The sequence below is a fragment of the Martes martes genome (assembly GCF_963455335.1).
Source record: "Martes martes genome assembly, chromosome: 10".
Lineage (NCBI taxonomy): Eukaryota > Metazoa > Chordata > Mammalia > Carnivora > Mustelidae > Martes > Martes martes.
Genome location: NC_137898.1, coordinates 94,871,573 through 94,893,936, shown reverse-complemented (window position 1 = coordinate 94,893,936; position 22,364 = coordinate 94,871,573). Strand labels below are relative to the sequence as shown.

General features: G+C 48.2%; 1 protein-coding gene across 1 annotated transcript in view; it reads left to right on the top strand.

Moving 5' to 3' along the window:
- Positions 1–22,364, top strand: part of DCPS (decapping enzyme, scavenger) — a 38,496-nt gene that overhangs the window by 3,914 nt on the left and 12,218 nt on the right. Inside the window, exon 3 of the mRNA XM_080815842.1 lies at positions 21,496–21,641. Within this exon, the coding sequence (XP_080671968.1) occupies positions 21,496–21,641 (146 nt within the window). The remainder of the gene's footprint in view (positions 1–21,495; positions 21,642–22,364) is intronic.

Here is a 22,364-nt window from a genome sequence, read left to right as displayed (position 1 = left end):
GGGGTTGGCAGACTTACTGTCCAGAGAGGAAATACTTTAAGCTTTATGAGCCGCATCAGTGGTCTCTTTCACATATTCTTCCTTCCTTTTTTTTTTTAAACAACCGCTTTAGAAATAAAAATGCCACTCTTCGCTTGCTGGATGTAGAGAAGGAGGCCGTGGAGCTCATCTTCTGGCTGTAGTTCATTAACCCCATTCCAGATTCTTTCCCACGCCAAGTGTGGTCTGTGGACCAGCTGTATGGCTATCGTCCCGGAGCTACTTAGACAGTCCGAATCTCAGAGCACCTCTGAAGTCAGAATTAGTATCTGTTTTAGTGAAACCCCCAGGCGAGTCACATGCACGTCAGACTTCGAGAAGTACTGGTCTTTAAATACCATCTGTGGTGATGCCCATGTTTCTTTCTCCATCTCCATCGTCCACCCCTCCCTCTAAGAACTCCGGGCTCATTGAAATAAACACCTACTTGGTATCTCTCTTTTGAGGTTCCAGATACCTTCTAGGTAGAATATGAGACTCGGATACATTAAGGTCTTTAAAAACACTTAGCACATGTTGAATAGTAGCTGCTGTGATTATTCTCCTGTGCAGGGCCCTGTGCTGGGTCCTAGAGCTTGAGATGAATTAGACACCCACTCTGCCTGCAGTCTCATTTGGGGTGGGACACTGCCAGTTACTATGAAAGAGGGAAGTAAACTCAACAGGGTTTGGTTATTGCCTGGGTGTAGGAAACAGAGGTCCTGGAAGTTTAGAGCCATGTCAGACCCACTTCCAGTCCCCAGCAGCCCGACCCCATAGTAGGTGCTCACTAAATGCTGCTGAGAAATGAACCCACAAACCAACTCGGCTCAGTTTTTGCCTGTGGACCAAGCGTTCCACAGCCACGAGGTGGCAGCATTGCCACAGTATTCCTGTGGCTGGCCCCTTTGGCCTCTGTGCCAGTCTTCTGGGCCCCAGCCCCACCTCTCCAGTCTCAGAGTCTTGGAGTCACCAACCCTTAACACTGCCTACAGAGGCCTTAAGGCATGGTTCCTACAGCCTCGGTCCCCAGAGCTCCCTGCACAGTTGCCATTTTGAGATTTTCTGTCATCTCTTGCTATTCTTCCAGATATCTTTCCCATAATACTACTTGCTCAGGGAAGCCCCACCCCCACCCCACATTTCTGAGCTGACTGCTCTCCTGATTTCTGCTGCTGTTTTTCCACTCACTAGCAAATCTCTTCTTCTCTTCCAGCCTGAAGGTTTTGCATTCTCCTCCTTTATCCCTCCCAAATTCTCAGCCGACCTCAAGAGGCTGCCACTTCGAGCCACTCGTGCCCCCGCCCCCACCTTGTTGACACCATAGAGAGAGCCCGGGCGTTGGAGTCAGCTCAGGTCCTGTCCTAGTGCTAATACTTACTAAGTAAGTGTGGCTCGAGGCAGTGTCATGCTGTTTCTGAGTTTTAGTGTAAAGAGCAAGCCCTGGGTCAGATACCATCTGTGCTGGAATCCTGGCTTTGCCGTTTCACCAGCTGTGAAGACTTGGTAAGTTTTTTCTATTCATTTAACGCAGATGAAGGGCCAACTCCGTGTTTGGTGCTGTGCTAGGTGAGTGTGTTAGATCCTCGCAGTGTCCTTGGAGTTGTAGTCCAGGGACAGAGGCAGCCAGCAGACAAGGAAACAAGTGTTTCAGGGGCCATGAGCTAGAGAGGGGCTGCTCGGCTGGGGGCCCTAGAGGGCTCGCTGCAGAGATGACACTCAAGCTGAGACCTACAGGATGGAAAGAAACCAGTTGTGCAGAGCTGGTGAGGGGGGTGGGGGAATATTTGGGGCCGAGGGGATAGCATGTGTCCTGGAGGAGGAAAGAGGAACAGAAAAGAGGCTGTTTTGTTTGGAACTTGAGGAGGCAGTTGATGGCTGCGGTGTGCGACACAGATGTAGTTGGGGAAGTCGCTTCGGTTATGTTCTTGTTAAATTAGGTTAGTAACTGAACGTATCCTGGGATAGTTACAAAACAAATGACATAAGGAAATGTTTTAGGGGCGCCTGGGTGGCTCAGTTGGTTAAGCATCTGGCTATTGATTTCGGCTGAGGTCATGGTCTCAGGGTCATGAGATTGAGCCCCACGTCCCGCTAAGATTCTCTCTCTTCCCCTGCCTGCCTTAAAAAAAAAAAAAAAAGAAAGAAAATGTTTTAGCCTCTGCCCACAGTGCAAGATACATCTTACACTGTGACCCAGTAGTTGTGAATAAACACATGTGGATATAAGAGAAACAAAAGGTTCACAAAACAATACTTACCCTTAGTATTTTCAACTGAATTCCAGTCTTGTCTGTTTCCTTTTAAATGCTGGTCTTAACTTCCTAAATTAATTTCATCATCACTGTCATGGGTTATAACCCATGGAAATAAGGCACATGAAACACTTAGCATAGTGACTGGCATATGATGGGTATTCGGTAAGTGTTAGTCATCTTCTATTATGGGGTTTCTCCCTTTAAGATTGCATGAGCCTTAAGTGGAGCGGTATAGATAACATGGGAAAATGCCTGGCCCTGACCACAGGCAGGTTTCCTTTCTTCCCCCTGTGGCCATGTGGCAAATGTGAGGGCCGAGCCGGCCAGACGGCTGGCATGTCAGTGCCACCCTGGCTGTCTGCTCAGGGCAGAGCCTGGATCATCTGCTTCTATAGCTCTCACGCTCTCACGCCCGTGGCCTGTCAATGGAGCCCTTTCATTAAGATCTCTGTTCTCTCTTACCTGGGGGAGGAGGGGGTGGGTAGTAGGGAGAGGGGTGTGACTCAGAAATCCAGACTGTGTCTAAAAAGGCCAATTGTTTCCCCCTATGTAGAGCAGGGGTGTGGAATCTCAGGTTCAGAGGAGGAGAAGGCATCTGTGTGAGAGTGAGGCCAGGGCAGGGAGTAGAGGGAGCCTCGGAATGACATCTTCTTTTGGTTGCTGAGAACTCCGGATACTTTAGCTACAGGCACAGTTTTCCTCCCTGTGCTCCTTGCAGAGGCAAAACCAGGACCCCCAGAGTCCAGACTGAGGGCTTGTTAGGAAGGAACATTTTAAAAACTCACCATTCCCATCAGAGTTTCTTCTATTGTTTACAATAGAAAAGACTAGAAACAATCCAGATATCAATTAATAATAGAGTTGATAAGTAAATCAAGGTGTTTCCCTGCACTGGGCCACTTCTTTCGGGCAGTGAAAGTGAACGAACCACAGCTACACACTTTAAGAATCTCACCATGTCCAGCAAGAGAAGCAAGACACAGAATACGCACAGGGTGGTTCCAGTTAGATAAAGTTGAGAAACAAGCAGAACTAAACAATATACTGCTTAGGGATGCATGCATAAATAATACAATTAATAAGACCAAAAAAGAAATGATGAATGCCTTATTCAGCAAAGCGATTATCCCTGGTAGGGACTGGGCTGAGAGGACGTCCAAAGTTCTGGGAGTGCTCTGTTTCTCGGGCTGTACACTCCATGCATGGGTGTTCTTTTGTTTTATTTTAGGTCTTTAAACAGTATCTCTTTTATATTTACATACATATATGTATATGTAAAATATGTATACATATGTATTCACACACTTTTTAAAAAATATATATATATTTTAGATTTTATTTATTTATTTGACAGAGATCACAAGTAGGCAGAGAGGCAGGCAGAGAGAGAGAGGGGGAAGCAGGCTCTCCACTGAGCAGAGAGCTGGATGCGGGGACTGGATTCCAGGACCCTGAGACCATGACCTGAGCCAAAGGCAGAGGCTTAACCCACTGAGCCACCCAGGTGCCCCACACATTTTATATTGTACAGTGTATTTCCAATTAAAAGTTAAGAAAACAAAACAAAACAAAACAAGAACCAGCAGGTCCTTAGAAGAGCTAAGAATATTCCCCCACTAATTTGTAGGGTCCTGCCTTCATTCTCAAATTTGGTTTCCAGTCACTGTGACTGAAAGTTTTTGACTGAGGCCTCCTTTCCTCTGGGTTTTGGGCATTAGCAGACTTGTATTTCTGCGTACCATCTTTTTTCTGGTGCAGAGAAGTGGTGGGGCCTGACTTTTCTCCCTGGTGGACGAGGGAGCCTGTGCCGTGCTGGAGTGCACTGCAGCCTGGGGCCAGCCCTGGCAGAATAGGGCAGTGTGGGGAGGTCCTCCAGCTACTGGAGGAGAAGGCTCGGTACCAGGCTCCGTGGGCTCCACTCCTGCACATACTGGCACGGGCTCGTCGCCCCGTCCCCTGTGGGTGTCCTCGGCAGGGCTCTCATTGCAGCTGAGGTTCAGGTCTCTGAATAGTGACCAACAGGAAAAGTCTTGCCAGAAAGGTTACCTCCTGGGCCGAGTACTGAAGAGCCCCATTGTCTAACATGAGAAACACCCCAGGCTTGCAGCCGGCGGCAGGTCACACCAGGGCAAGTCATGGAATTGCTCTGAGACTCAGTTTCTCTCAATGAAAAATGAGGAATCTGATAGCTAGCTAGCCCACCTCAATGGGCTTCGGTATGCTATGAGAGCAGAGAACCACAGTATCTCAGGTTTGAATGGAACTTCAGAGATTTATTTAGTAATGTGATTTTTAACTAGAACTATTCATCACAAATGCTTACGGAGTTTTCTCGAATACAGAATCCGGACCTACTGAATAGATCTCTCTGTGATAGGGCTCGGCCATTCATCAAAGTCATACAGTCACATGGTCAAGTCATCAAATAGGACTGAAAGGCTTATATACATGGCCCAGAACAGGCTTTTGTACCACTCTGCCCCACCCTGGCCCTGCCTTCTAGAAGCAGCTACCATGAGGAGAATTTCTGGGATTAGTGCTTCTGGTAGTTTCCTCTAGACCCTTAACTCAAAAATAAGCTAATGCAACTCCGTGATTTGTCACATTTTGACTTTCTTGGTCCCCCACAGTGGACATGGAAAAGTGCAGTTCCTTTTTATACATTTCTCACCCTCCCTCCCCTCTCCTTCCAATTTTTTTTTAAGAGGTTTTATTTATTTATTTGACAGAGGTCACAAGTAGGCAGAGAGGCAGGCAGAGAGAGAAGGGGAAGCAGGCTCCCTGCTGAGCAGAGAGCCTGGTGCGGACCTTGATCCCAGGACTCTGGGTTCATGACCTAAGCCAAAGACAGAGGCTCAACCCACTGAGCACCCAGTTGCCCTCCTTCTAATTGTTTTGTTTATATTATTATTTTTAGGGTTTTAAAAAATTACCTTTGGAATCCTAAATACACTGCAACTGTTAGCCCTTGATCCCTCTCCTTGAGGCTGTCACTCTGTCAGTTAAGAATATCCATCCGTGCCTCTAGCCTTCTCTTGCTTTGCTGTCTCCTGACTTCTGTCTGCCATGCTTGTATTTCACATTGTTATGGTATGTTCTGTTGCATGATTATAATCAAGTCTTGTGTGATTTGTCTGTAAGTAGATTCTGAGCTGCCCACCAGTAAACAGCACTTACATTAATGTGGCCAGACTAATGTGTGCTACACACTCAAGCAGAGGACTAGGATTCTGGTTCCTCTCCTACCTACCCAGTGCTTGAGACCCTGATACCCCTGGAAGGAGGATGCATCTGAATATCTAGGTGAAATGGGTGTTCTGTTCTCACATCCCAGCAGTTCTTCAAATCATGATGCTTTTTAGTTTACTTCATATTTGAACCATTATTTTATGTTTTTTCTTCTTCATAAAATTTCTAGTTGCCTCTTTTTTTTTTTTTTAATTGTGGCTAAAAGAATCCTGAGCCTTTAGTCTGTTTTTGAAATTATCCAGCCACTTAGTTTGATAATTCATTACATGATAAGACCTTCCTTCCTGGAAATATTGTTTCCAGAACATTCTTTCCAGCTGCTCCAATGTGGACAGCTGATTCTTTAGGCTTGCTGTATGGCCCTCAACTTTAGCCTTCCTGTCACAGCTTTTTCTGGGTTAGATGGACTGTTCTTAGGATTTGATGTCTCTCTTGTTTTAGTCTCTTACTTAGCTAACGTACAGTCTTAAGTACTTCCTCAGAAAGAACACATGAAAGGTAAACCTAGAATCCTTTATTTTGCCCTCACTTTTGATTGATGGTTTGACCGAATACAGAATTTAAATTTCTTTTCCTTCAAAACATTAAAGACACTGATCTATTGACTTCAAATATCCATTGTTGTTAACAAGGTATCTGATGATAGATTTTCATTTTCTTACAGTTAACTTGGTTTTTCATTTTCATTCTTTTTTTTTCTTGCTTTGTTAGTTTTCTTCTCCGGAAGCTTATCTTAGTATGCTCTTTATCTTAGGTGTACTGAAGCATTGTACAGCTGCGTCAAGGTTGAATTTTTTTTTCATTCATTGTACTTTTGGACCCTTTTGATTTAAAGTCTTAGGTCATTCTTCCGCTCTACATTTTTTCTGTTATTTCTTTGATAATTTCCTTCCCTTTGTTTCCTTTATTTCCTCTTACTGAAAACCCTATTAGATGTTAGTCTCCTAGAGTGATCCTGTCTATTGCTTCTGTTCTCCCACTTTTCCCATTTATGTCTTTTCTTTTTACAGTCCCGTAGATTATCTCAACTTTATCTTCCAGACCTTTCTAGTGAAGGTTTTAATTTGGCAATCATATTTTTAATTTTCTTCCCTCTGATTCTCTGTTTCATTTTCTTAGCATCTTGCTCTTGCTTTACAGGTCCAAATTGACTTTCTCTAACACACTAATTAGAATTATTTAAAAAATTATCTCCTGACCCTTCCATGATCTCATTTCCTCTGGGATCTGGTTCTGGTTGTTTATTTTGGTCATTCTTTTTCAGGCTGCTGGTTTTCTCTTAATGTCTGGTGAATGTTAGCTCATTTGTGTTTAAAAATGAAGAGGGAGGCTGATAGTCTGGTGAGCTGATGTGGCTTTGTTCACCATCCATTGGTAGGTCTATTTCCACAACAGTCCTGGATGAGTAGCTCCCCAGTGCTGTGTGGATGGGGAGCGGCCTGGTCGGCACCGTTTGGCACGCTGGAGCGTGCCCATGCTGGACCCCTCCCGCTCTCCTGTCCCCTATAGCTTGTGGCCTGCTGCTTTTTATATGGCCTGTGAGCCAAAGATGGTTTTTACATTTTTAACGGGTCGTTTGAAACAGAAGAAAACTAAGAATATGAAAAAGGGACAACATGACCTACAACACCTAAAATATTTACTGTCACATTTTCCAGAAAGGCTTGCCTACTACTGCTCTAGTCCATGGTTTTCTATCATTGGAGGACAGCCCTCTTGTTTTCATTTGGCGTTAAGCGCCTACCCCTGGGATGAGGGTGTGGCACTGGGTGGAACCCGTTGGTACAGCTGTTCTCTGTGCCCTTTGGTTGAGCCTTCATTTCCCTTCCTCTGTGCCTTGGTACTTGGAGCCAGCTAGGTATAGACTGTCAGGCCAGAGGTCACATAAAAGATCAGCCCATTTATACTTAAAAAAGAAAAGACCTTGGGGTGCCTGGCTGGTTCGGTCGGTTAAACATCGGAGGTCTAAGCTTCGGCTCAGGTCGTGATCCTAGGGTCCTGGAATCAAGCCCCACGTCAGGCTCCCTGCTTGGTGGGGAGCCTGCTTCTCCTTCTGCCCCTTCTCCCACCTTGTGCGCGCATGCTCTCTCTCTCTTTCTCAAATAAATCTTAAAAAAAGATCTCTATGTACATATGTTCATATATATGTAAACTCATTAAAGACTGGAATAGTAAATACCCAACTATTGTTAGTGTATGTTTCAATGGAAAGATTTGGGGATTAGACTTTTGAATTATTTGAGAATTTATTCATTTGATGCTTGGGTAGATATTTCTTAGGATGTTAGCCTCGAATCACCAAACAAAACAAAGAAGCAGATGATCAGATTAGCTTGGATTAGAGCCTCTGCCTCCTTCCTTCACAGCCTGAATGACCCTTGTTGTGTGGGGCTTGTCAGTTCATCAGCAAGTACTGCATTCTCTCAAGATTCGTGGACCCCAAACTCTGGTGAATTATACCTGTCTACAGAAATGGCCTGTGAGATACTAATGGAGAGCACGGAACTATGGAAGGGTGCACACTGGGAGCGGGTGGGTTAGGGTGTGCGGGGGCAGGTCCTCCCATGGCTGGGGACACGGTGGTCCCTGGGACGGCTGGACTTGGTGATGGGAGGGTGGGAAGTAGAAGGGGAGTTCTGGGTGAGGACAGCACTGTGGACGGAGCTTTAGGGTGGGCTCCTGGCATAAGCTGGGCTTTGAACCCACAGGAATCTACTCCTTTGGTTTCATCACTTGAAGCCACCTAAAGATGGCAGATTTCTTTTCTTTTCTTTTTTAAGATTTTATGTATTTGTTTGAGAGAGAGCTACAGAGAGCAATGAGTGGGGAGAAGAAAGAGAAGCAGGCTCCCCACTGAGCAGGGACCCTGACATGGGGCTCGATCCCAGGATCCCGAGATTGTGACCCAAGCCAAACGCAGATACTTAACCAGCTGAGCCAGTAGGGCGCCCCAAGATGCCAGATTTCTGTCTGCTTTTCTCCCTGGGTGCTTCAGAGCTCCTGACACCAGGGAGCCAAGCCCCTTTTGGGGCTTAGAGGGACAGTAGAATAACGAAAAGCAGACATTTTAAGATGGAAAGGCCACTAACTCCTGGGTAAAATTCTTTACCCAGAATCTGAGTTCTTCCTTTCTCTTGGTGGTCTAATTGACTCATGCTCTCCTTCCCCTGCCACCTCAGCTCAGGGAACCCTTGCACACCGCCTTCTCTGTGTCCCCATCTTCTCCCTTCAACTGAGAGCAGAGGCCACGTGTTCAATTCTCTGTTTAGACTCGTGGTTTCCACGAAGCCAGGAGAAGCCATTGCATTCAGAAGCAATGAAGAAACACCGCAAGACTGGTGTTCTCGTTCTCTCTGTCTCCCCCAGATGGGGCAAGGTCCCAAGACTCTGTGGCAGTCTTGAGGCTCAAGTCAGCAGAAAAGTCAGCTTACTCAGGACCAGTGGGCAAAGGCGGATTACCCACAGGATAGCTGGTTCCACTTCATTGCTTGGCTCCGGCTGTGGCTGCCAGCCTGTGGCAGTGTGGTTCTCTTGTCCTCTTCTGATCCAGACTTCTTAGTGAGTGATAACCTAAAATTCTGGTAGTCCGAAGCCCCTCTCAGTGGGGGATATACCCTGTACTTTTGATCTTCTGCCCCCTTCCTACCAGCACACACAACGTGGCGGTGTCCATGGGTGTTGCGCTGAGACGGGGTCCCTGTGCCCCTCTCTGAGTGAATAAGGAAGTGCCTTTAGGCAGGAAGTTGTGAGAGGGGCTATGTTTTGGAACTCCTGAGTGTTTGGTCCAACAGCTTTTGTAGACTGGTCTGCTTAACCCCAGAGTAGCTGCTTCCTGTGTGGGGGGATGTAGGGGTCTTTCAGCTCTAAGGGCAGGGTTGTCCGTCCACGCCTCCATTATCTCATTCCATACCAGTTCTCAGCTGTGTTCAAATGGAACTTTGTGGAGTGCTGTAAGCCCCACAGCCACCGTGTAGCAGCATTTCCCATTCCTAATGGACCACCTCTGAGACCATGTAACCAAAGGCCACCGCAGGCAGCCCTGGAGAAGGATTCAGTTGCCGAATTTGCTTGTGGGCCATTGGGTCCTGTTGTTTGCGCCTCCTCTACCTCCCAGGCCTCGGAGAACTGAGGAGGAGCAGGAGGAGGAGGAGGAGGGAAGGAGCCTGTCAGATCCAGGGCTTGGCTAAAATCAGCATGTGCCTCTCCTCTGCCTCTAATAGCATCTCCTGAGCTGCCCTGGAGACAGGTAATTAGTGGTTTGAAGGTTTGCTGTGGAGCAGCCAAAGCCTCTAGGAGGATCCTGACCACACCCTTCATCCCTGTTTATTTTTGATCTGAAAGTCTCTTCAGGCCTCCCCTTGAGTACTTCCAGCATCCCTGTGATGCAGGACACAGACCACCTCCTCTCCAGCCTCTGGCCTGCTCTCTGGCCACCATGAGGCCGGGCTGAGGAGAGGGTCACCTCGTCAGGGGAGATCCCCAAGAGGAGGGAAGATAATGGATGTCCCCCAGGAGGCCCCGCAGCCCCTCTCCCTTGCCAGTCCTTCTGCCCGGGTCCTTTGCTGGTGCGCCCTGCCAGTCTCAGTCATCTGCCCTGTCACCTGGGTGGCTCTGCTTGGCCCTTATGGGAGGTGGGGTGGGCTGCACACGCAGATCATGCTTTGCTGTTGCTTCTCTCCAGCTCCCCTAGCCTGCACATCTGGGTCAAATAAGTTGAAACTGGCTGATCATAATGAAAGGAGAGCAAAAGCCACAGACTGAGCCATAGAAATTACCTCATCGTGTAGAAGTCATCAGTAACGGCTGGAAAGCAGTCTTGTTTGAACATGTGTATGGGAAGGAGAGCAGACTGTCTGTGGTTTGCATTTTCATGTTTCATGTGCAACAGCGTTTTCCTGGGGATTTGGCCAGGCGAGCTTTGGCAGAGAGCAAGAAAGGCAGCTGCTTTTTCCTCTACCTGGCCCTGCCTCCACGTCCGAAAGCATTTGGGCTCTCGTGTCTGGGTAGAGGACAGGGGGTGGGTTTATTTCTTGGAGAAGGCCTTTCAGGAGACTCCTAAGGGTCTTATGAGGCGGGACAGAGCTGGCCTAGCCAGGGGCACACCAGCCTGCCTGCCTGAGCTGCAGAGAGAAGGAACGTGTGTACAGGGCCGCTGTTCATCTGTTCATCTGGGATGCATTGGTAACGGCCATCCTTGCAGCCAAAACATCCCTGCTCCCCCAAGCCCCACAAGGGCTGCAAGACCACCACAGGGCCCGTCTCCTCGGACCCCACCACATGCACCCTTCCCTGAGAGCCAGCACTGGCATCTTTGGTGGGGAGCAGTGGGGGGGGGGCGGCATACAACACACATAAGTCAAAACAGCCGTAGTCTTCTGTTGTAAGTGGGATCGTCTTCAGTCCTTCTGTGTGCCCCACCAAAGCCTGTTCTAGCCTAGCATCTGGCTGCAGTGTACCCTGGTGATGAGTACCTCAGGGTTCCCCTAGAGACGAGGGACATGTGCCACCTGGCTCCCACCCCCGGGCCTCCCCCAGGAAGCACAGGGAGTGCAGCGCTGCTGTTGGGTCTCTGCACGTTCTCAGGTATTTCCAGACCTCCCAGTCTGCAGCCCAATCTTTCTGGCACCTTATTATGCCCTTTGGTTTTGCTGACAGCTGTTTACCTGTGTTTGGGAGGGGTTGGAAGTAATCACGTTTCTCCTATCTGATAAGGCTGCTTTTTGGAGAACCCGCAGGTTTCTTAGGGAAAGGTCTGAAACAATGGCCCTGGAGCATTGGGGAAGCAATACTGCATAGAAGAGCCCGATTGCTTGCGTTCAGATCTTAGCTCCACCCCTTTCTGGCTGTGTCGCCTTGGGCAAATTACTTAACCTCTCTGGAGCTTGTTTAAGGTGCAACTTGTTTTTCAGCTTTTAATGTAATTGTTACATAAGTGATCCACATTTGTTTTGGAAAATGTAGTAAATGTCCCCAAAAAATTATTTTAAAAGGTTACAATTACATATAACTCCACCACCCAGAGATAACCTTTCAACATCTTAGAATATGTCCTGAATTTTATTTTATTTTATTTTTTTAAGATTTTATTTGTTTACTTGGCAGAGAGAGATCACAAGTAGGCAGAGAGAGAGAGGAGGAAGCAGGCTCCCTGCCAAGCAGAGAGCCCGATGAGGGACTTGATACCAGGACCCTGAGATCATGACCCGAGCTGAAGGCAGAGGCTCAACCCACTGAGCCACCCAGGAGCTCATGTCCTGAATTTTAGACTTTTTTTCTGTGCGTTCTTATGTGTATGCAGTTGTGCATACGCACATGCTCTTTGAAAAATAAAGTGGCATAATGTATATTCTGTTCTGTAACCATATTGTTCGGGCCTAATATGTGTCAGGTGCCATTTTAGGCAGTGCGCACATGATATATAAAACAAAGTCCGTGCTCTCAAGCAGCTTACGTCCAGTTGGAGGAGGTGAACCATAAATAAACAAATAGGTCAGGTGGGAATAAGCAGATAAGAAGAAAAACAAAGCATCGTACGTCATTCCTGCAGTTTTGTTTTTTTTTTTAAAGATTTTATTTATTTATTTGTCAGAGAGAGAGAGAGAGAGAGAGAGCGAGCGAGCACAGGCAGACAGAGGGGCAGAGGGAGAAGCAGGCTCCCTGCGGGGCAAGGAGCCCAATGTGGGACTCGATCCCAGGACGCTGGGATCATGACCTGAGCCGAAGGCAGCTGCTTAACCAACTGAGCCACCCAGGTGTCCCGCCTGCAGTTTTATTAACTGTATTCCCTATGCTGTACCTTTCCTTTACATGACTTATTTATTTTATAACTGGAGCAAACTTTTGATTTTTTTGGTCGTTGGTTTTGTTTTTTAGATTCCACCTAAAAATGAAATTGTATGGTGTTTGTCTTTCTGTGATTGACATATTTCGGTTAGCACAATAATCTCTAGGTCTGTTGGTGGTGTCACAAGGGGAAAGATCTCCATTCTTTTTGATGGCTGAGTACTATTCTGTTGTACAGACAGACCACATCTTCTTTATCCATTCTTCAGTCAGTGGACACTTGGGCTGCTTCCATCTCTTGGCTATTGTAAATAATGCTGCCGTAAACACAGGGGTGCATATGTCTTCTTGAATTAGTGTTTTCATTTTCTTTGGGTACATATCCAGTAGTAGATTTACGGGATCACATGGTGTGGTGACAGATGGTGACTACACTTACCTTGGGGTGGGCATTGAGTAATGTATAGAATTGCCAAGTCAATATATTGTACACCTGAAACTAACACAGCATTGTATGTCAACTATACTTCAATAATACAATTTTCTTTTTTCTTTATTTTTTTTAAAGGTTTTATTTATCTACTTGAGAGAGAGAAAGGGAACATGAGCTGGGGGAACGGCAGGCAGAGGGAGAAGCAGGCTCCCCACTGAGCAGGGAGCCTGATGTGGGGCTCAGTCCCAGGACCCAGGGATCATGACCTGAGCTGAAGGCAGACGCTTAACTGACTGAGCCACCCCTCGATAATAAATTTTTAAAGATCCTTATAAAGGAGATAGAATGGTAGGGCTGTGGGCTTCCAGTTAAAAGGGGGCATTTTGCCCATCTGCTTCCTCTCAAACCCTCATTAACAGAGACATTAAAGGAGTTATATTGTAAAAAATTATGCTAGAGAAAGAAGAGGAGACAAGGCTAGGAAATGACCAGGGAAGGAGTGACTGACCCAGCAGATGTGCGGGAGGGAAACCTGAGCTGGCAGGCCCCATATATCCTGTCTCACTTCATATGGCTGGTAGCTGCTCGTCCCAGAGATCCAGCCTCTGGAGAGAGTCAAACAGGGTCTAGAGATTCTAGGTGCAGTGGAGGGGCTCAGAGGTTAAGTGGAAGTTTACATATGCAGTGTTAGGTCACCCTGTGCCCTCCCCTGTCATGCACCAGCTGCTTCTCCTCCTCATCTCTCAGCATGCTGTCAGCCAGGCTTACGCCTCTGTGGGTGAAACTGGGAGAGTCCTGCTTGGAGAATCTGACCAGCCCAACTGAGAAGACAGACTCTTGGGGGTTCTGTCGTGTGAGGGCACAGCCTGATCATCCTAAGATGAAGCTCCTGGTGAACACACCTATGTCTGCAGAGCTTCCCATCAGCTTTCTGGTGCTCTGCCCTCAGATATGACAGGCAAGGATGAACAGACTTGTGTAATGTCCATTGATAAAGACAAGAAGGAAAAGAGAAGAACCTAGAAGAAATGAAAACTATGTAGGGAGAAGAAATTTGCAAAAACTGTTGTTAATGTCTGAGATAAATTATAATCTATCAAATGCTTAAGATGCCCTCAATGAGGAACTTTTTAACAGCTCTTAGAAAATATATATGTAGCCATGGGCGCCTGGGTGGCTCAGTGGGTTAAGCCGCTACCTTCGGCTCAGGTCATGATCTCAGGGTCCTGGGATCGAGTCCCGCATCGGGCTCTCTGCTCAGCGGGGAGCCTGCTTCCCTCTCTCTCTCTGTCTGCCTGCCTCTCTGCCTACTTGTGATCTCTCTGTCAAATAAATAAATAAAATCTTTAAAAAAAAAAAAAAAAAGAAAATATATATGTAGCCAGAACAAAAACTTGAGTAGAAGAGAAGTTGAAGAAAACTTACTCAAAAGCAGAGCAGCCAGGAGAAAACAGGAGAGAAAAGAAAAGTGGAAGGGGAAGATGAATATCCCAATAGATGTTCCAAAAAGACAGGGAGGAAAGTAGGGAAGGAAATGACCAAAGAAATAAGATTGTTTCCCAGGACTGAAGAACGTGATTTTTGAGATTGAAAGGCCTCAACAGTTACCCAGTTCAAGGGATGAGTAGAAACCACTCCAGGACCCATCAGCACGATTGGGACATTGAGGACAACAAGAAAACAGGTCAATACAAAGGACTGTGGATCAGAATGACCTCCCACTTCTCAACAGCAGCATCACAATCTAGAATATCATGGAGCTTTCAGATTTTGAGGGTCGTTGCTTTCCACCATAGAATTCTTTTTGCCAAACTCTTAATTACATGTGACAGTAGAATAAAGACCTTCTCAGATGTTCCAGGTCTCTAAGTGGATCTCCCTTGTACCCTAGCTCTGGAAGCAGCTTGACTTTGTGTTTTAGCGTTGTGCTTGATGCCTGGTCCTGGAACCAGGACTAGTGGCAGCAGCTACACACAGGAACTGCTTAAAAAAGGCACACTGGTGGGCCCCACCACAGATGTCCTTAGTCAGGTGGTTCTGATGCACGGTCAAGTTTGAGAACCACTGCTGTAGTAAAATCGAGATACAAACAGGAAAGAGGCAGATAGTGGACTCAGGAAGCAAAGTAGGGGCGGTACCCTTAGGACGGTGGTGTGCCTCAGAGGTCCCAGAGCACAGCTCTGCACAGCACCTGCTGAGTGAGTCAGAGGCTCTGGGAGAGTACGTTGCTTGTGTTCCTCCCGAGTTTTAACATTAAAAGGAAATTTATATAAACAGAAGTGCATGTGGGGGTGAATTAGTGACAAGTTTACAGAAAAGTGAGCAAATAAGAGAGTAATTACTCACTCCATATACCAAAAATCATGCTAAAAAGGAAAAATAGTCATCGTATTTAGCAGCGCACCGCATTTCAGTTGTCCTAGTGGTGCTGACAGTGAATACTGACTTATCCACCATTGTAACGTAGTTGTATTGTGAGGACAAGGTTGGCGGAGGAGGAGGGGTGTGCGTGCATGTGTGCAGGTGCCGGTAAAAAGCTAAACCCTTGTCTTCCATAATGGGAAGTTAATAAGTGGTAGTAAAAGTGAAAAGTCAAGGGGGAACAGCAAAGGAAAATATGTGTGATTTAGAACTGTCGGAGTACAAAAGCAAAGAAATGGCAGGAAGAATTGAAAGTATTGTGTGGGGAGGAAAAGGAAACTTAAAACCAAACTTCACATGACTCTAACGTATGCACCAGCCCACCTTGAATTAAAAATAAAAACAAAGCTTGAAAGCACGAGAGGTGGGCAGGCTTTATGAGTATCAGGGAAGTCCTCTTAATATATAATTGTCCCTTGAGCAATGCAGGGGTTAGGGGTGCTGATCCCCTATGCAGTTGAAACTCCTCCCGCTAAAACTCCCCCCCAAACTTCCTGCTCTCCCCAGACTAAACCCCTCTTGCAGGTGAAAATCCACACATAACTTGACAGCCTGCTGTTGCCTACAAGCCTTGCTAGTGGCCCAAGCGGTTGATAACATACTTTATATGTCATATGCGTCCCCTCCTGTGTTTTTACAGTGAAATAAGCTAGAAGACAGACAGCATTATTAAGAGAAGCATAACGAATATGCACTTCCATTAGGCCAGTACCCTATTGCATTTTCATCGAAAAACATCTTGTGTAAGTGAACCCATGCAGTTCAAACCCCTGTCGCTCGAGGGTCAGCTGTATTGTATTGTGAATATTATGAGAGATGGGTTTTTGAGGGGTTTGACATTGTTGCAAGGTGTTTTGGTTTTGGGGGGTTTTTTGTTCTTGTTTTTTTGTTGTTGCTGTTCTTGTTTTTTGGGGGGTCTTTTTTGCATTCCCTGTTGTTTCTCTAGCGACAGGGAAAAACTGGGTGGGGAAGGTGGCCGGTCCTGCTTGCCCTGGACAGGTGGCCTCCGTAAGTCAGTTTGCTAAGTGGAGATTGGCAGAGGGCACCAGGAAGGTCGTCAAGCCTCATCTGCTGACCCACAGGGTTGGCATCATGGTACCACTGCTGAAGCCTGGTCCTGAGCCAGACAGAGCAGTGGGAGCGAGGGTGCCACAGATTCTTTCTTTGTGAAATGGGGATCATAATACCCACCTCACATTGGTTGTGGGGAGTGAATGAGTTAACATACACATAGGACTTAGAACAGTGCCTGGTGTGTGTATTGGCAGTTAGCTCTGAGGATCCAAAGGCTATCAGCGCCTTTTTTTTGCTTTAACTTCTTATTTTGAAAAAAATTTTTCAACCCTACAGCCCTATTGTTGGAACGCTTGGGTGGCTCAGTTGGTTAAGCATCTGCCTTCAGTTTAGGTCATGATCTCAGGGCCCTGGGATCGAGCCCCACATTGGTCTCCCTGCTCATTGGGGAGCCTGCTTCTCCCTCAGCCTGCCACTCCCCCTGCTTGTGCTCGCTTGCTCTTTCCCTCTGACAAATAAATAGATAAAATCTTAAATTAAAAAAAAAGCCCTGTTATTGGCATTTTGCCACATTTGCCTTTTCTCTCTCCACATACAATATTTTGTTATACTGTTATAACTGAAAAGTAAGTGGTAGACATCATACCCTTCCTTGCTAAGCTCTTCAGTGTGTGTTTCCTAGGAACCAGAGTGAAGTGGTCAGTTTTCAGAAATTTCACATTTCTACAAGGCTGGTTTGTAATGTCGAGACCATTATTAAATTTTACCAATTGTTCCAATACCATCTTTCCAGCAGAACTCCCCTCCCTTCTCCAGGATCCAGTCCAGTCTATAGCGTCCTTTAATCCAGCATAGTCCTTCTGTCTTTCTTGGTTTTCTCTGACTTTGACCCTTCTGAAGGGTTGTAAAGCCGCTTGTTGTGTAGAATGTCCCTGGATTGGGGCTGGCTGACACTCCCTCTTGATCAGATTCAGACCACGCATTTTGGCCAGAATAGCACCGCACAGCCCTCTGGAGGCACTTGATGTCGGTGTGTCCCATTCGGAGCAATGTTAACTCGGGTCACCTGGTCCCTTTGTCATTAATAAGTAATGTGTGGGGAGATATTTTTGAGACTGCGTATGGACACCTGTTCCCCAACATATTTTTACCTGGTGGTTTGAGCATTTTTGGGGCATTGACACTTGACCAGAATTCTCATGAGGTTCCCTTGCAGGTCAACACCTTGACTTGGCATTTGGGTAGACACCAGTGTTTGCTTTTGCCTGCCAGTGAGAAACGCATTGGCAAACATACTGATTGTTATCCAAGAGATTTTATTCAACATTGGCTCAAAATTGCCCTTCCTGGTGTTGATGTCTAGAAGGCCAGTTTCATTTATCCACTTGTTCAGTGTTTATTGAGTATCTCCTGTAGGCCAAATGCTATTCTGGGTGCTGGGGATAAAATGATTTTAGAACTTTTTTTTTTAAGATTTTTAATTGGGCGCCTGGGTGGCTCAGTCGTTAAACGTGTGCCTTCCGCTCAGGTCATGATCCCAGGGGCGGGGGATCGAGCCCCTCGTCAGGCTCCCTGCTCAGCGGGAAGCCTGCTTCTCCTTTTCCCTCTTCCCATGCTTGTGTTCCCTCTCTTGCAGTCTTTCTCTGTCAAAAAAATAAATAAATAAAAGATTTTTTTTTTTTTTTAATTTATTTGAGAGAGAGCTCACAGGCAGGGATAGGGAGCAGAGGGAGAGGCAGACCTCCATCCCAGGACCCTGAGATCATGACCCGAGCCAAAGCCAGGTGCTTAACCGACTGAGCTACCCAGGTGCCCCTGAAAAACTTTTTAAAGGCAGAGAGAAACCCCTGTCCTCCTGGAAGGTACAGTCTAACGGGGGAATCAGACAATAAATCCGTACTCTATTGTCAGGTAGTAAGAAAACACAAGCGGGCGAGCAAGACAGGCACCGATGTGGTACAGGGAGCTTCTTAAGCTGGGCTTCTGGAGAGCTTTGCCGTTGACTCAGGTCAGGAGGCCTGCCTGGCAGTGAGAGCAACTGGTTGGAGGTCTAGAGGTGGGGTGTGTTAGTCGGACTGTAAGGAGGTCCGTGTGGCTCTGGCAGAGACTCAAGGGAGAGATGGTGGTCAGTGAGCTTAGAGAGAGGGCTGTGGCAGGGTGGCCGAGGGCTATGTGGGCCGTGACAGGAAGCCAGGGGAGTGGTCCAGGTCTGAGGGGGTGGCAGCCCCTCAGGGGACATGGAAGCCAGCGCTTACCCCTGATGCCAGTGTGTGAGGCTGGCCTGCCCCTGCCCTGGGCTTCTGGGGGTGGTCTGACAGAGACCGGGTGCTGAGGGGGTAAACTGGCTTTGAGGGGGCTCAGGATCCACCAGCGGGGCTTAGGCATCCAGGCCAGAGTTCCTCAGAAAAGGAAGAAAGATGGCAGGAAGTGAGCAGTTGGAAACTGCGTTGTTGTGTTTTCCCTGCCGCTGAGAGGGAAGGCAGGAGAGGGCTGGCCTGGGGAGGCCCTTGTTTCCCAGCACCCTGGGTGGCTGGGCAGTCTTTGACAAGTCTTGGCAGACAGGGGCATGCTCGCGGGCCCAGCAGCTTTCTGATCTGGAACAGCCAGGGAGCCCCAGGCCGTGAGCCCAGGGCTGTGTGTTCTTGGCCTGCAGGGCAGGCCGTTCTCCAGCGTGCACGCTGCCTTTGTCCCCGGCCATCTCCCCCATACCGAGGGAGTGCCGTCGCTCACAGCTTTGCCAGCCGGGGCTACCAGAGTAACCGCAAACACAACAAGGAGAGCTAGCATCTGAAGAGCACTTCTCTGTGTGGGGGCACTTTTTAAAGGCTTCCCATCCACTGCTCGCTGACTTCCCATAACGATGTCCCAGTCACGTAGCTACGAAGTGCAGATTGGAACCCAGGCTGTTCTTCTCTGCCGAGCTGCTCTCGGATAAGGAATTTCTCTAGAGCCTACTGCAGGAGTTAAGGGGATGCCATTCGGTCTGTTGGTGGCATTCTCTTGTGTCTTGAGATCTGGGTGTACTTGATCGCTAGCAGGGCTCCTAGGGAGTGTTGGGAGTGAGGAGTGAGGATCTGTTTGCTGCTGCCCAGAAGGTTGTGAGGAGGCCTCTGCCTCCCTTTCAGGATCAGATCCAGAGATGCCCAGGAAGTGGAGTGACAACAGTGCTGCCAGTGGTCCAGATGACATGTTTTATTTAATGTTGATGACAACTCGGTGGGGCAGATTTTATGACCACTCTTTAACAGATGAGGAACCTGGGACTCTGAGAGGTTTTATGCCCAAGGTCACACAGTCAGGAAGGGGAGAACATTATGTCAGCTCGGGTCCAGAGCCTGTGTCTTTGTGCTGGACTGCTTTGCACCCCCCAGAGCCGATGGACCAGGACCTTTGATCCTCACCAGAAGTCATATGCTTGGTGTAGCATGTCAGGCCTTCTCCACTGGCTGTTGGAGTAATGTGGGGCCAGTTGGCAGGTGGTGGGAGAGCACCAGCTTTAGGGTTAGGTGACCCCAGGTCCTGTGTCACCTCTGCCACATGATACCGGTGAGTCTTGACTCCTGTGAAATGGGGATTCAAGTCACCTACATCCTTAGACCAGGTACGAAAGTAAAGGTTGGTAGTTCTTAGCTGGGCCTGCAGGTATGCAGGTGAGTGTGGAAATTCCCTGGAGTGTTAAAATGTGCCCACTGGGCTTTCCTCGGGTTTCCCTCAGAGAGCACTCTGAATCAATGATAAGGGAGTCAGGGAGGGCATGGGCCTTCTGAGAAACATCCCGGCTGATTTTAGAGTACCGATTTCCTTTCCTGCCCTTAACATCTATATTGAAGCACTACATATAAATGATAACAGTTGTAGCAGGTGTTATTAGAAATAGGGAAAGGAGGGACGCCTGGGTGGCTCAGTTGGTTAAGCAGCTGCCTTCGGCTCAGGTCATGATCCCAGCGTCCTGGGATCGAGTCCCACATCGGGCTCCTTGCTCGGCAGGGAGCCTGCTTCTCCCTCTGCCTCTGCCTGCCACTCTGTCTACTTGTGCTCACTCTCGCTCCTCTCTCTCTCTCTGACAAATAAATAAAAAAAAAAAAAAAAATAAAAAATAAAATAAAAATAAAAATAAAAAAAGAAATAGGGAAAGGATATAACCCAAACCAGGTGGTGTTGGACCAGGACCCTAGCCTAGAGTCTGTCTGGGGAGACTACAAGATTTCCTGCTGATGAAAACAGCAGGTCTCAACTAGGGGCAATTTTGTCCCCCAGGGGAGACTTGGCACTGTCTGGAGGCATTTTTGGTTGTCACAGCTGGAAAGAGGGTTTTACTAACCTCCTGTTAGAAGCCTGCAGTCCTGCTAAACATCCTGCAATGCCCAGGACAGTCCCTCTAACAGAGAAGTATCGGGGCCAAAATGGCAGTGGTGCCATGGTTGAGGCAGGCCAATTAAAAATAGCCAGCACTGGGGCACCTGGGTGGCTCAGTGGGTTAAGCCTCTGCCTTCGGCTCGGGTCGTGATCCCAGGGTTCTGGGATTGAGCCCCGCATCGGGCTCTCTGCTCAGTGGGGAACCTGCTTCCTCCTCTCTCTCTCTGCCTGCCTCTCTGCCTACTTGTGATCTCTTTCTGTCAAATAAATAAATAAAATCTTAAAAAAAAAAAAATAGCCAGCACTGACATTGTATTTACTTTGTGTCAGACATTGTTCTTGGTGCTTCTCAGGTATTAACTTGTTTAATCCTCCCAACTCTGGGACATAGGAGCTATTATTATCCTCAGCTGACAGATGGGGAAGTCGGGGCTTGGAAAGGTTAAATAACTGGGCAGGGGTTAGGGTCCCGAGGCAAGAACAGGTGGAGCCAGGACTCGAACGCACACAGTCCAGCTCCAGAGTCCGTGCCTTTAACCACTGCGCTGTGCTCCTCTTCTTTGTAGGAGGGGAGGCCACTTACCTTTCAGTCAGATTTTCAGCTTCAGGTCCAGAAAGCCACATACCAAGAAATTTGCTACGTGACAAGTGTCCAAAAGCTTTCATTCCTTGGGCCAAGAACAGAGGGGGAAGGGTGGCAAGGGGCCCAGTGACCCACCAGCAAAAACCCTGTGGCTCCTGGATGCTGAGTGTGATTCACCATAGGAGCTGACCTGCATGAGGCACCTGGTGGATTCCGGGTAGATTCCCGGTGACCGTAACCTCTTCGTCTTTGGCTCCTCTCATTAGGGAATCAGAGACGGGGTTGGGGTCCCCACTCTGTGCTGGGGACCGGAGGATGGCAGGCCCCTGTGCAGAGAGTGCACCTCACTTTGCATCCCCGGGCTGTGTTTGTCGTTGCAGACGTGAAGACAACCGTGGTTTACCCCGCCACGGAGAAGCACCTGCAGAAGTACCTGCGCCAGGACCTCTGCCTGGTCCGAGAGACGGGAAGCGATTACAGGAACATCACCTTACCCCACCTGGAGTCCCAGAGCCTTAGCATCCAGGTGACTGGCCCACGGGGTGCAGACACGGAGGGCTCCCTGTGGCCATTGGCTCTCCCTCCCGGCTCTTTGCGGGGCCGGCACTGTCCCACAGGTTTGGGGTCGGGCAGAGGGCACAGTGGAAAACTTGCCCTCAGGGGGCCTGTGTCCTTCCCAGTGCAGAGGTCCGCACACAGATGCGGAAGTAACTGCATGAGACAGGAGAGACCAAGTGGCACAGGGAGTTCTGGGCTGTGGTGCTCACTATTATCCAGGAGGGTCAGGGAAGGCTTCACTGAGAAGGGAGTTGACCCCTGTCTTGGGCCTGCCACTGAGGCTCTGTGGGCCTCTCGGAGCAGCCTCTAGGCCTTGGACGAATCTGTGTCTCCAGCAGCACTGATACCATCCCGGAAGGGCTTTGCCCTCACCTGGGTCTGTGAATGGGTCAGGACCGATGCCACGGTCACCACCTAACCCCGGTCAAGACTTTTATTCCCAGTTCTGCCTCTGGGAGTCGAGGCCCAGAGTAGAAACTTCATTTGCTCGTTCCCCTTGCGTTCGCTTCCTACAGGGCAGGGTCCTGATGGCCCCAGCGGCTCAGGGCAGGACCTCTTCTCTTGGGCTAATGTGAGGTTTGGCAGCATCTTTTGCGACTAGACCAGACACAAGGCCATTTAGCTCAGAGATCCCAACTTCTCCTTGGGCCGAGGCCCAGTGCCAACCAGAGCCTCTGCCTGGAATTGGCCC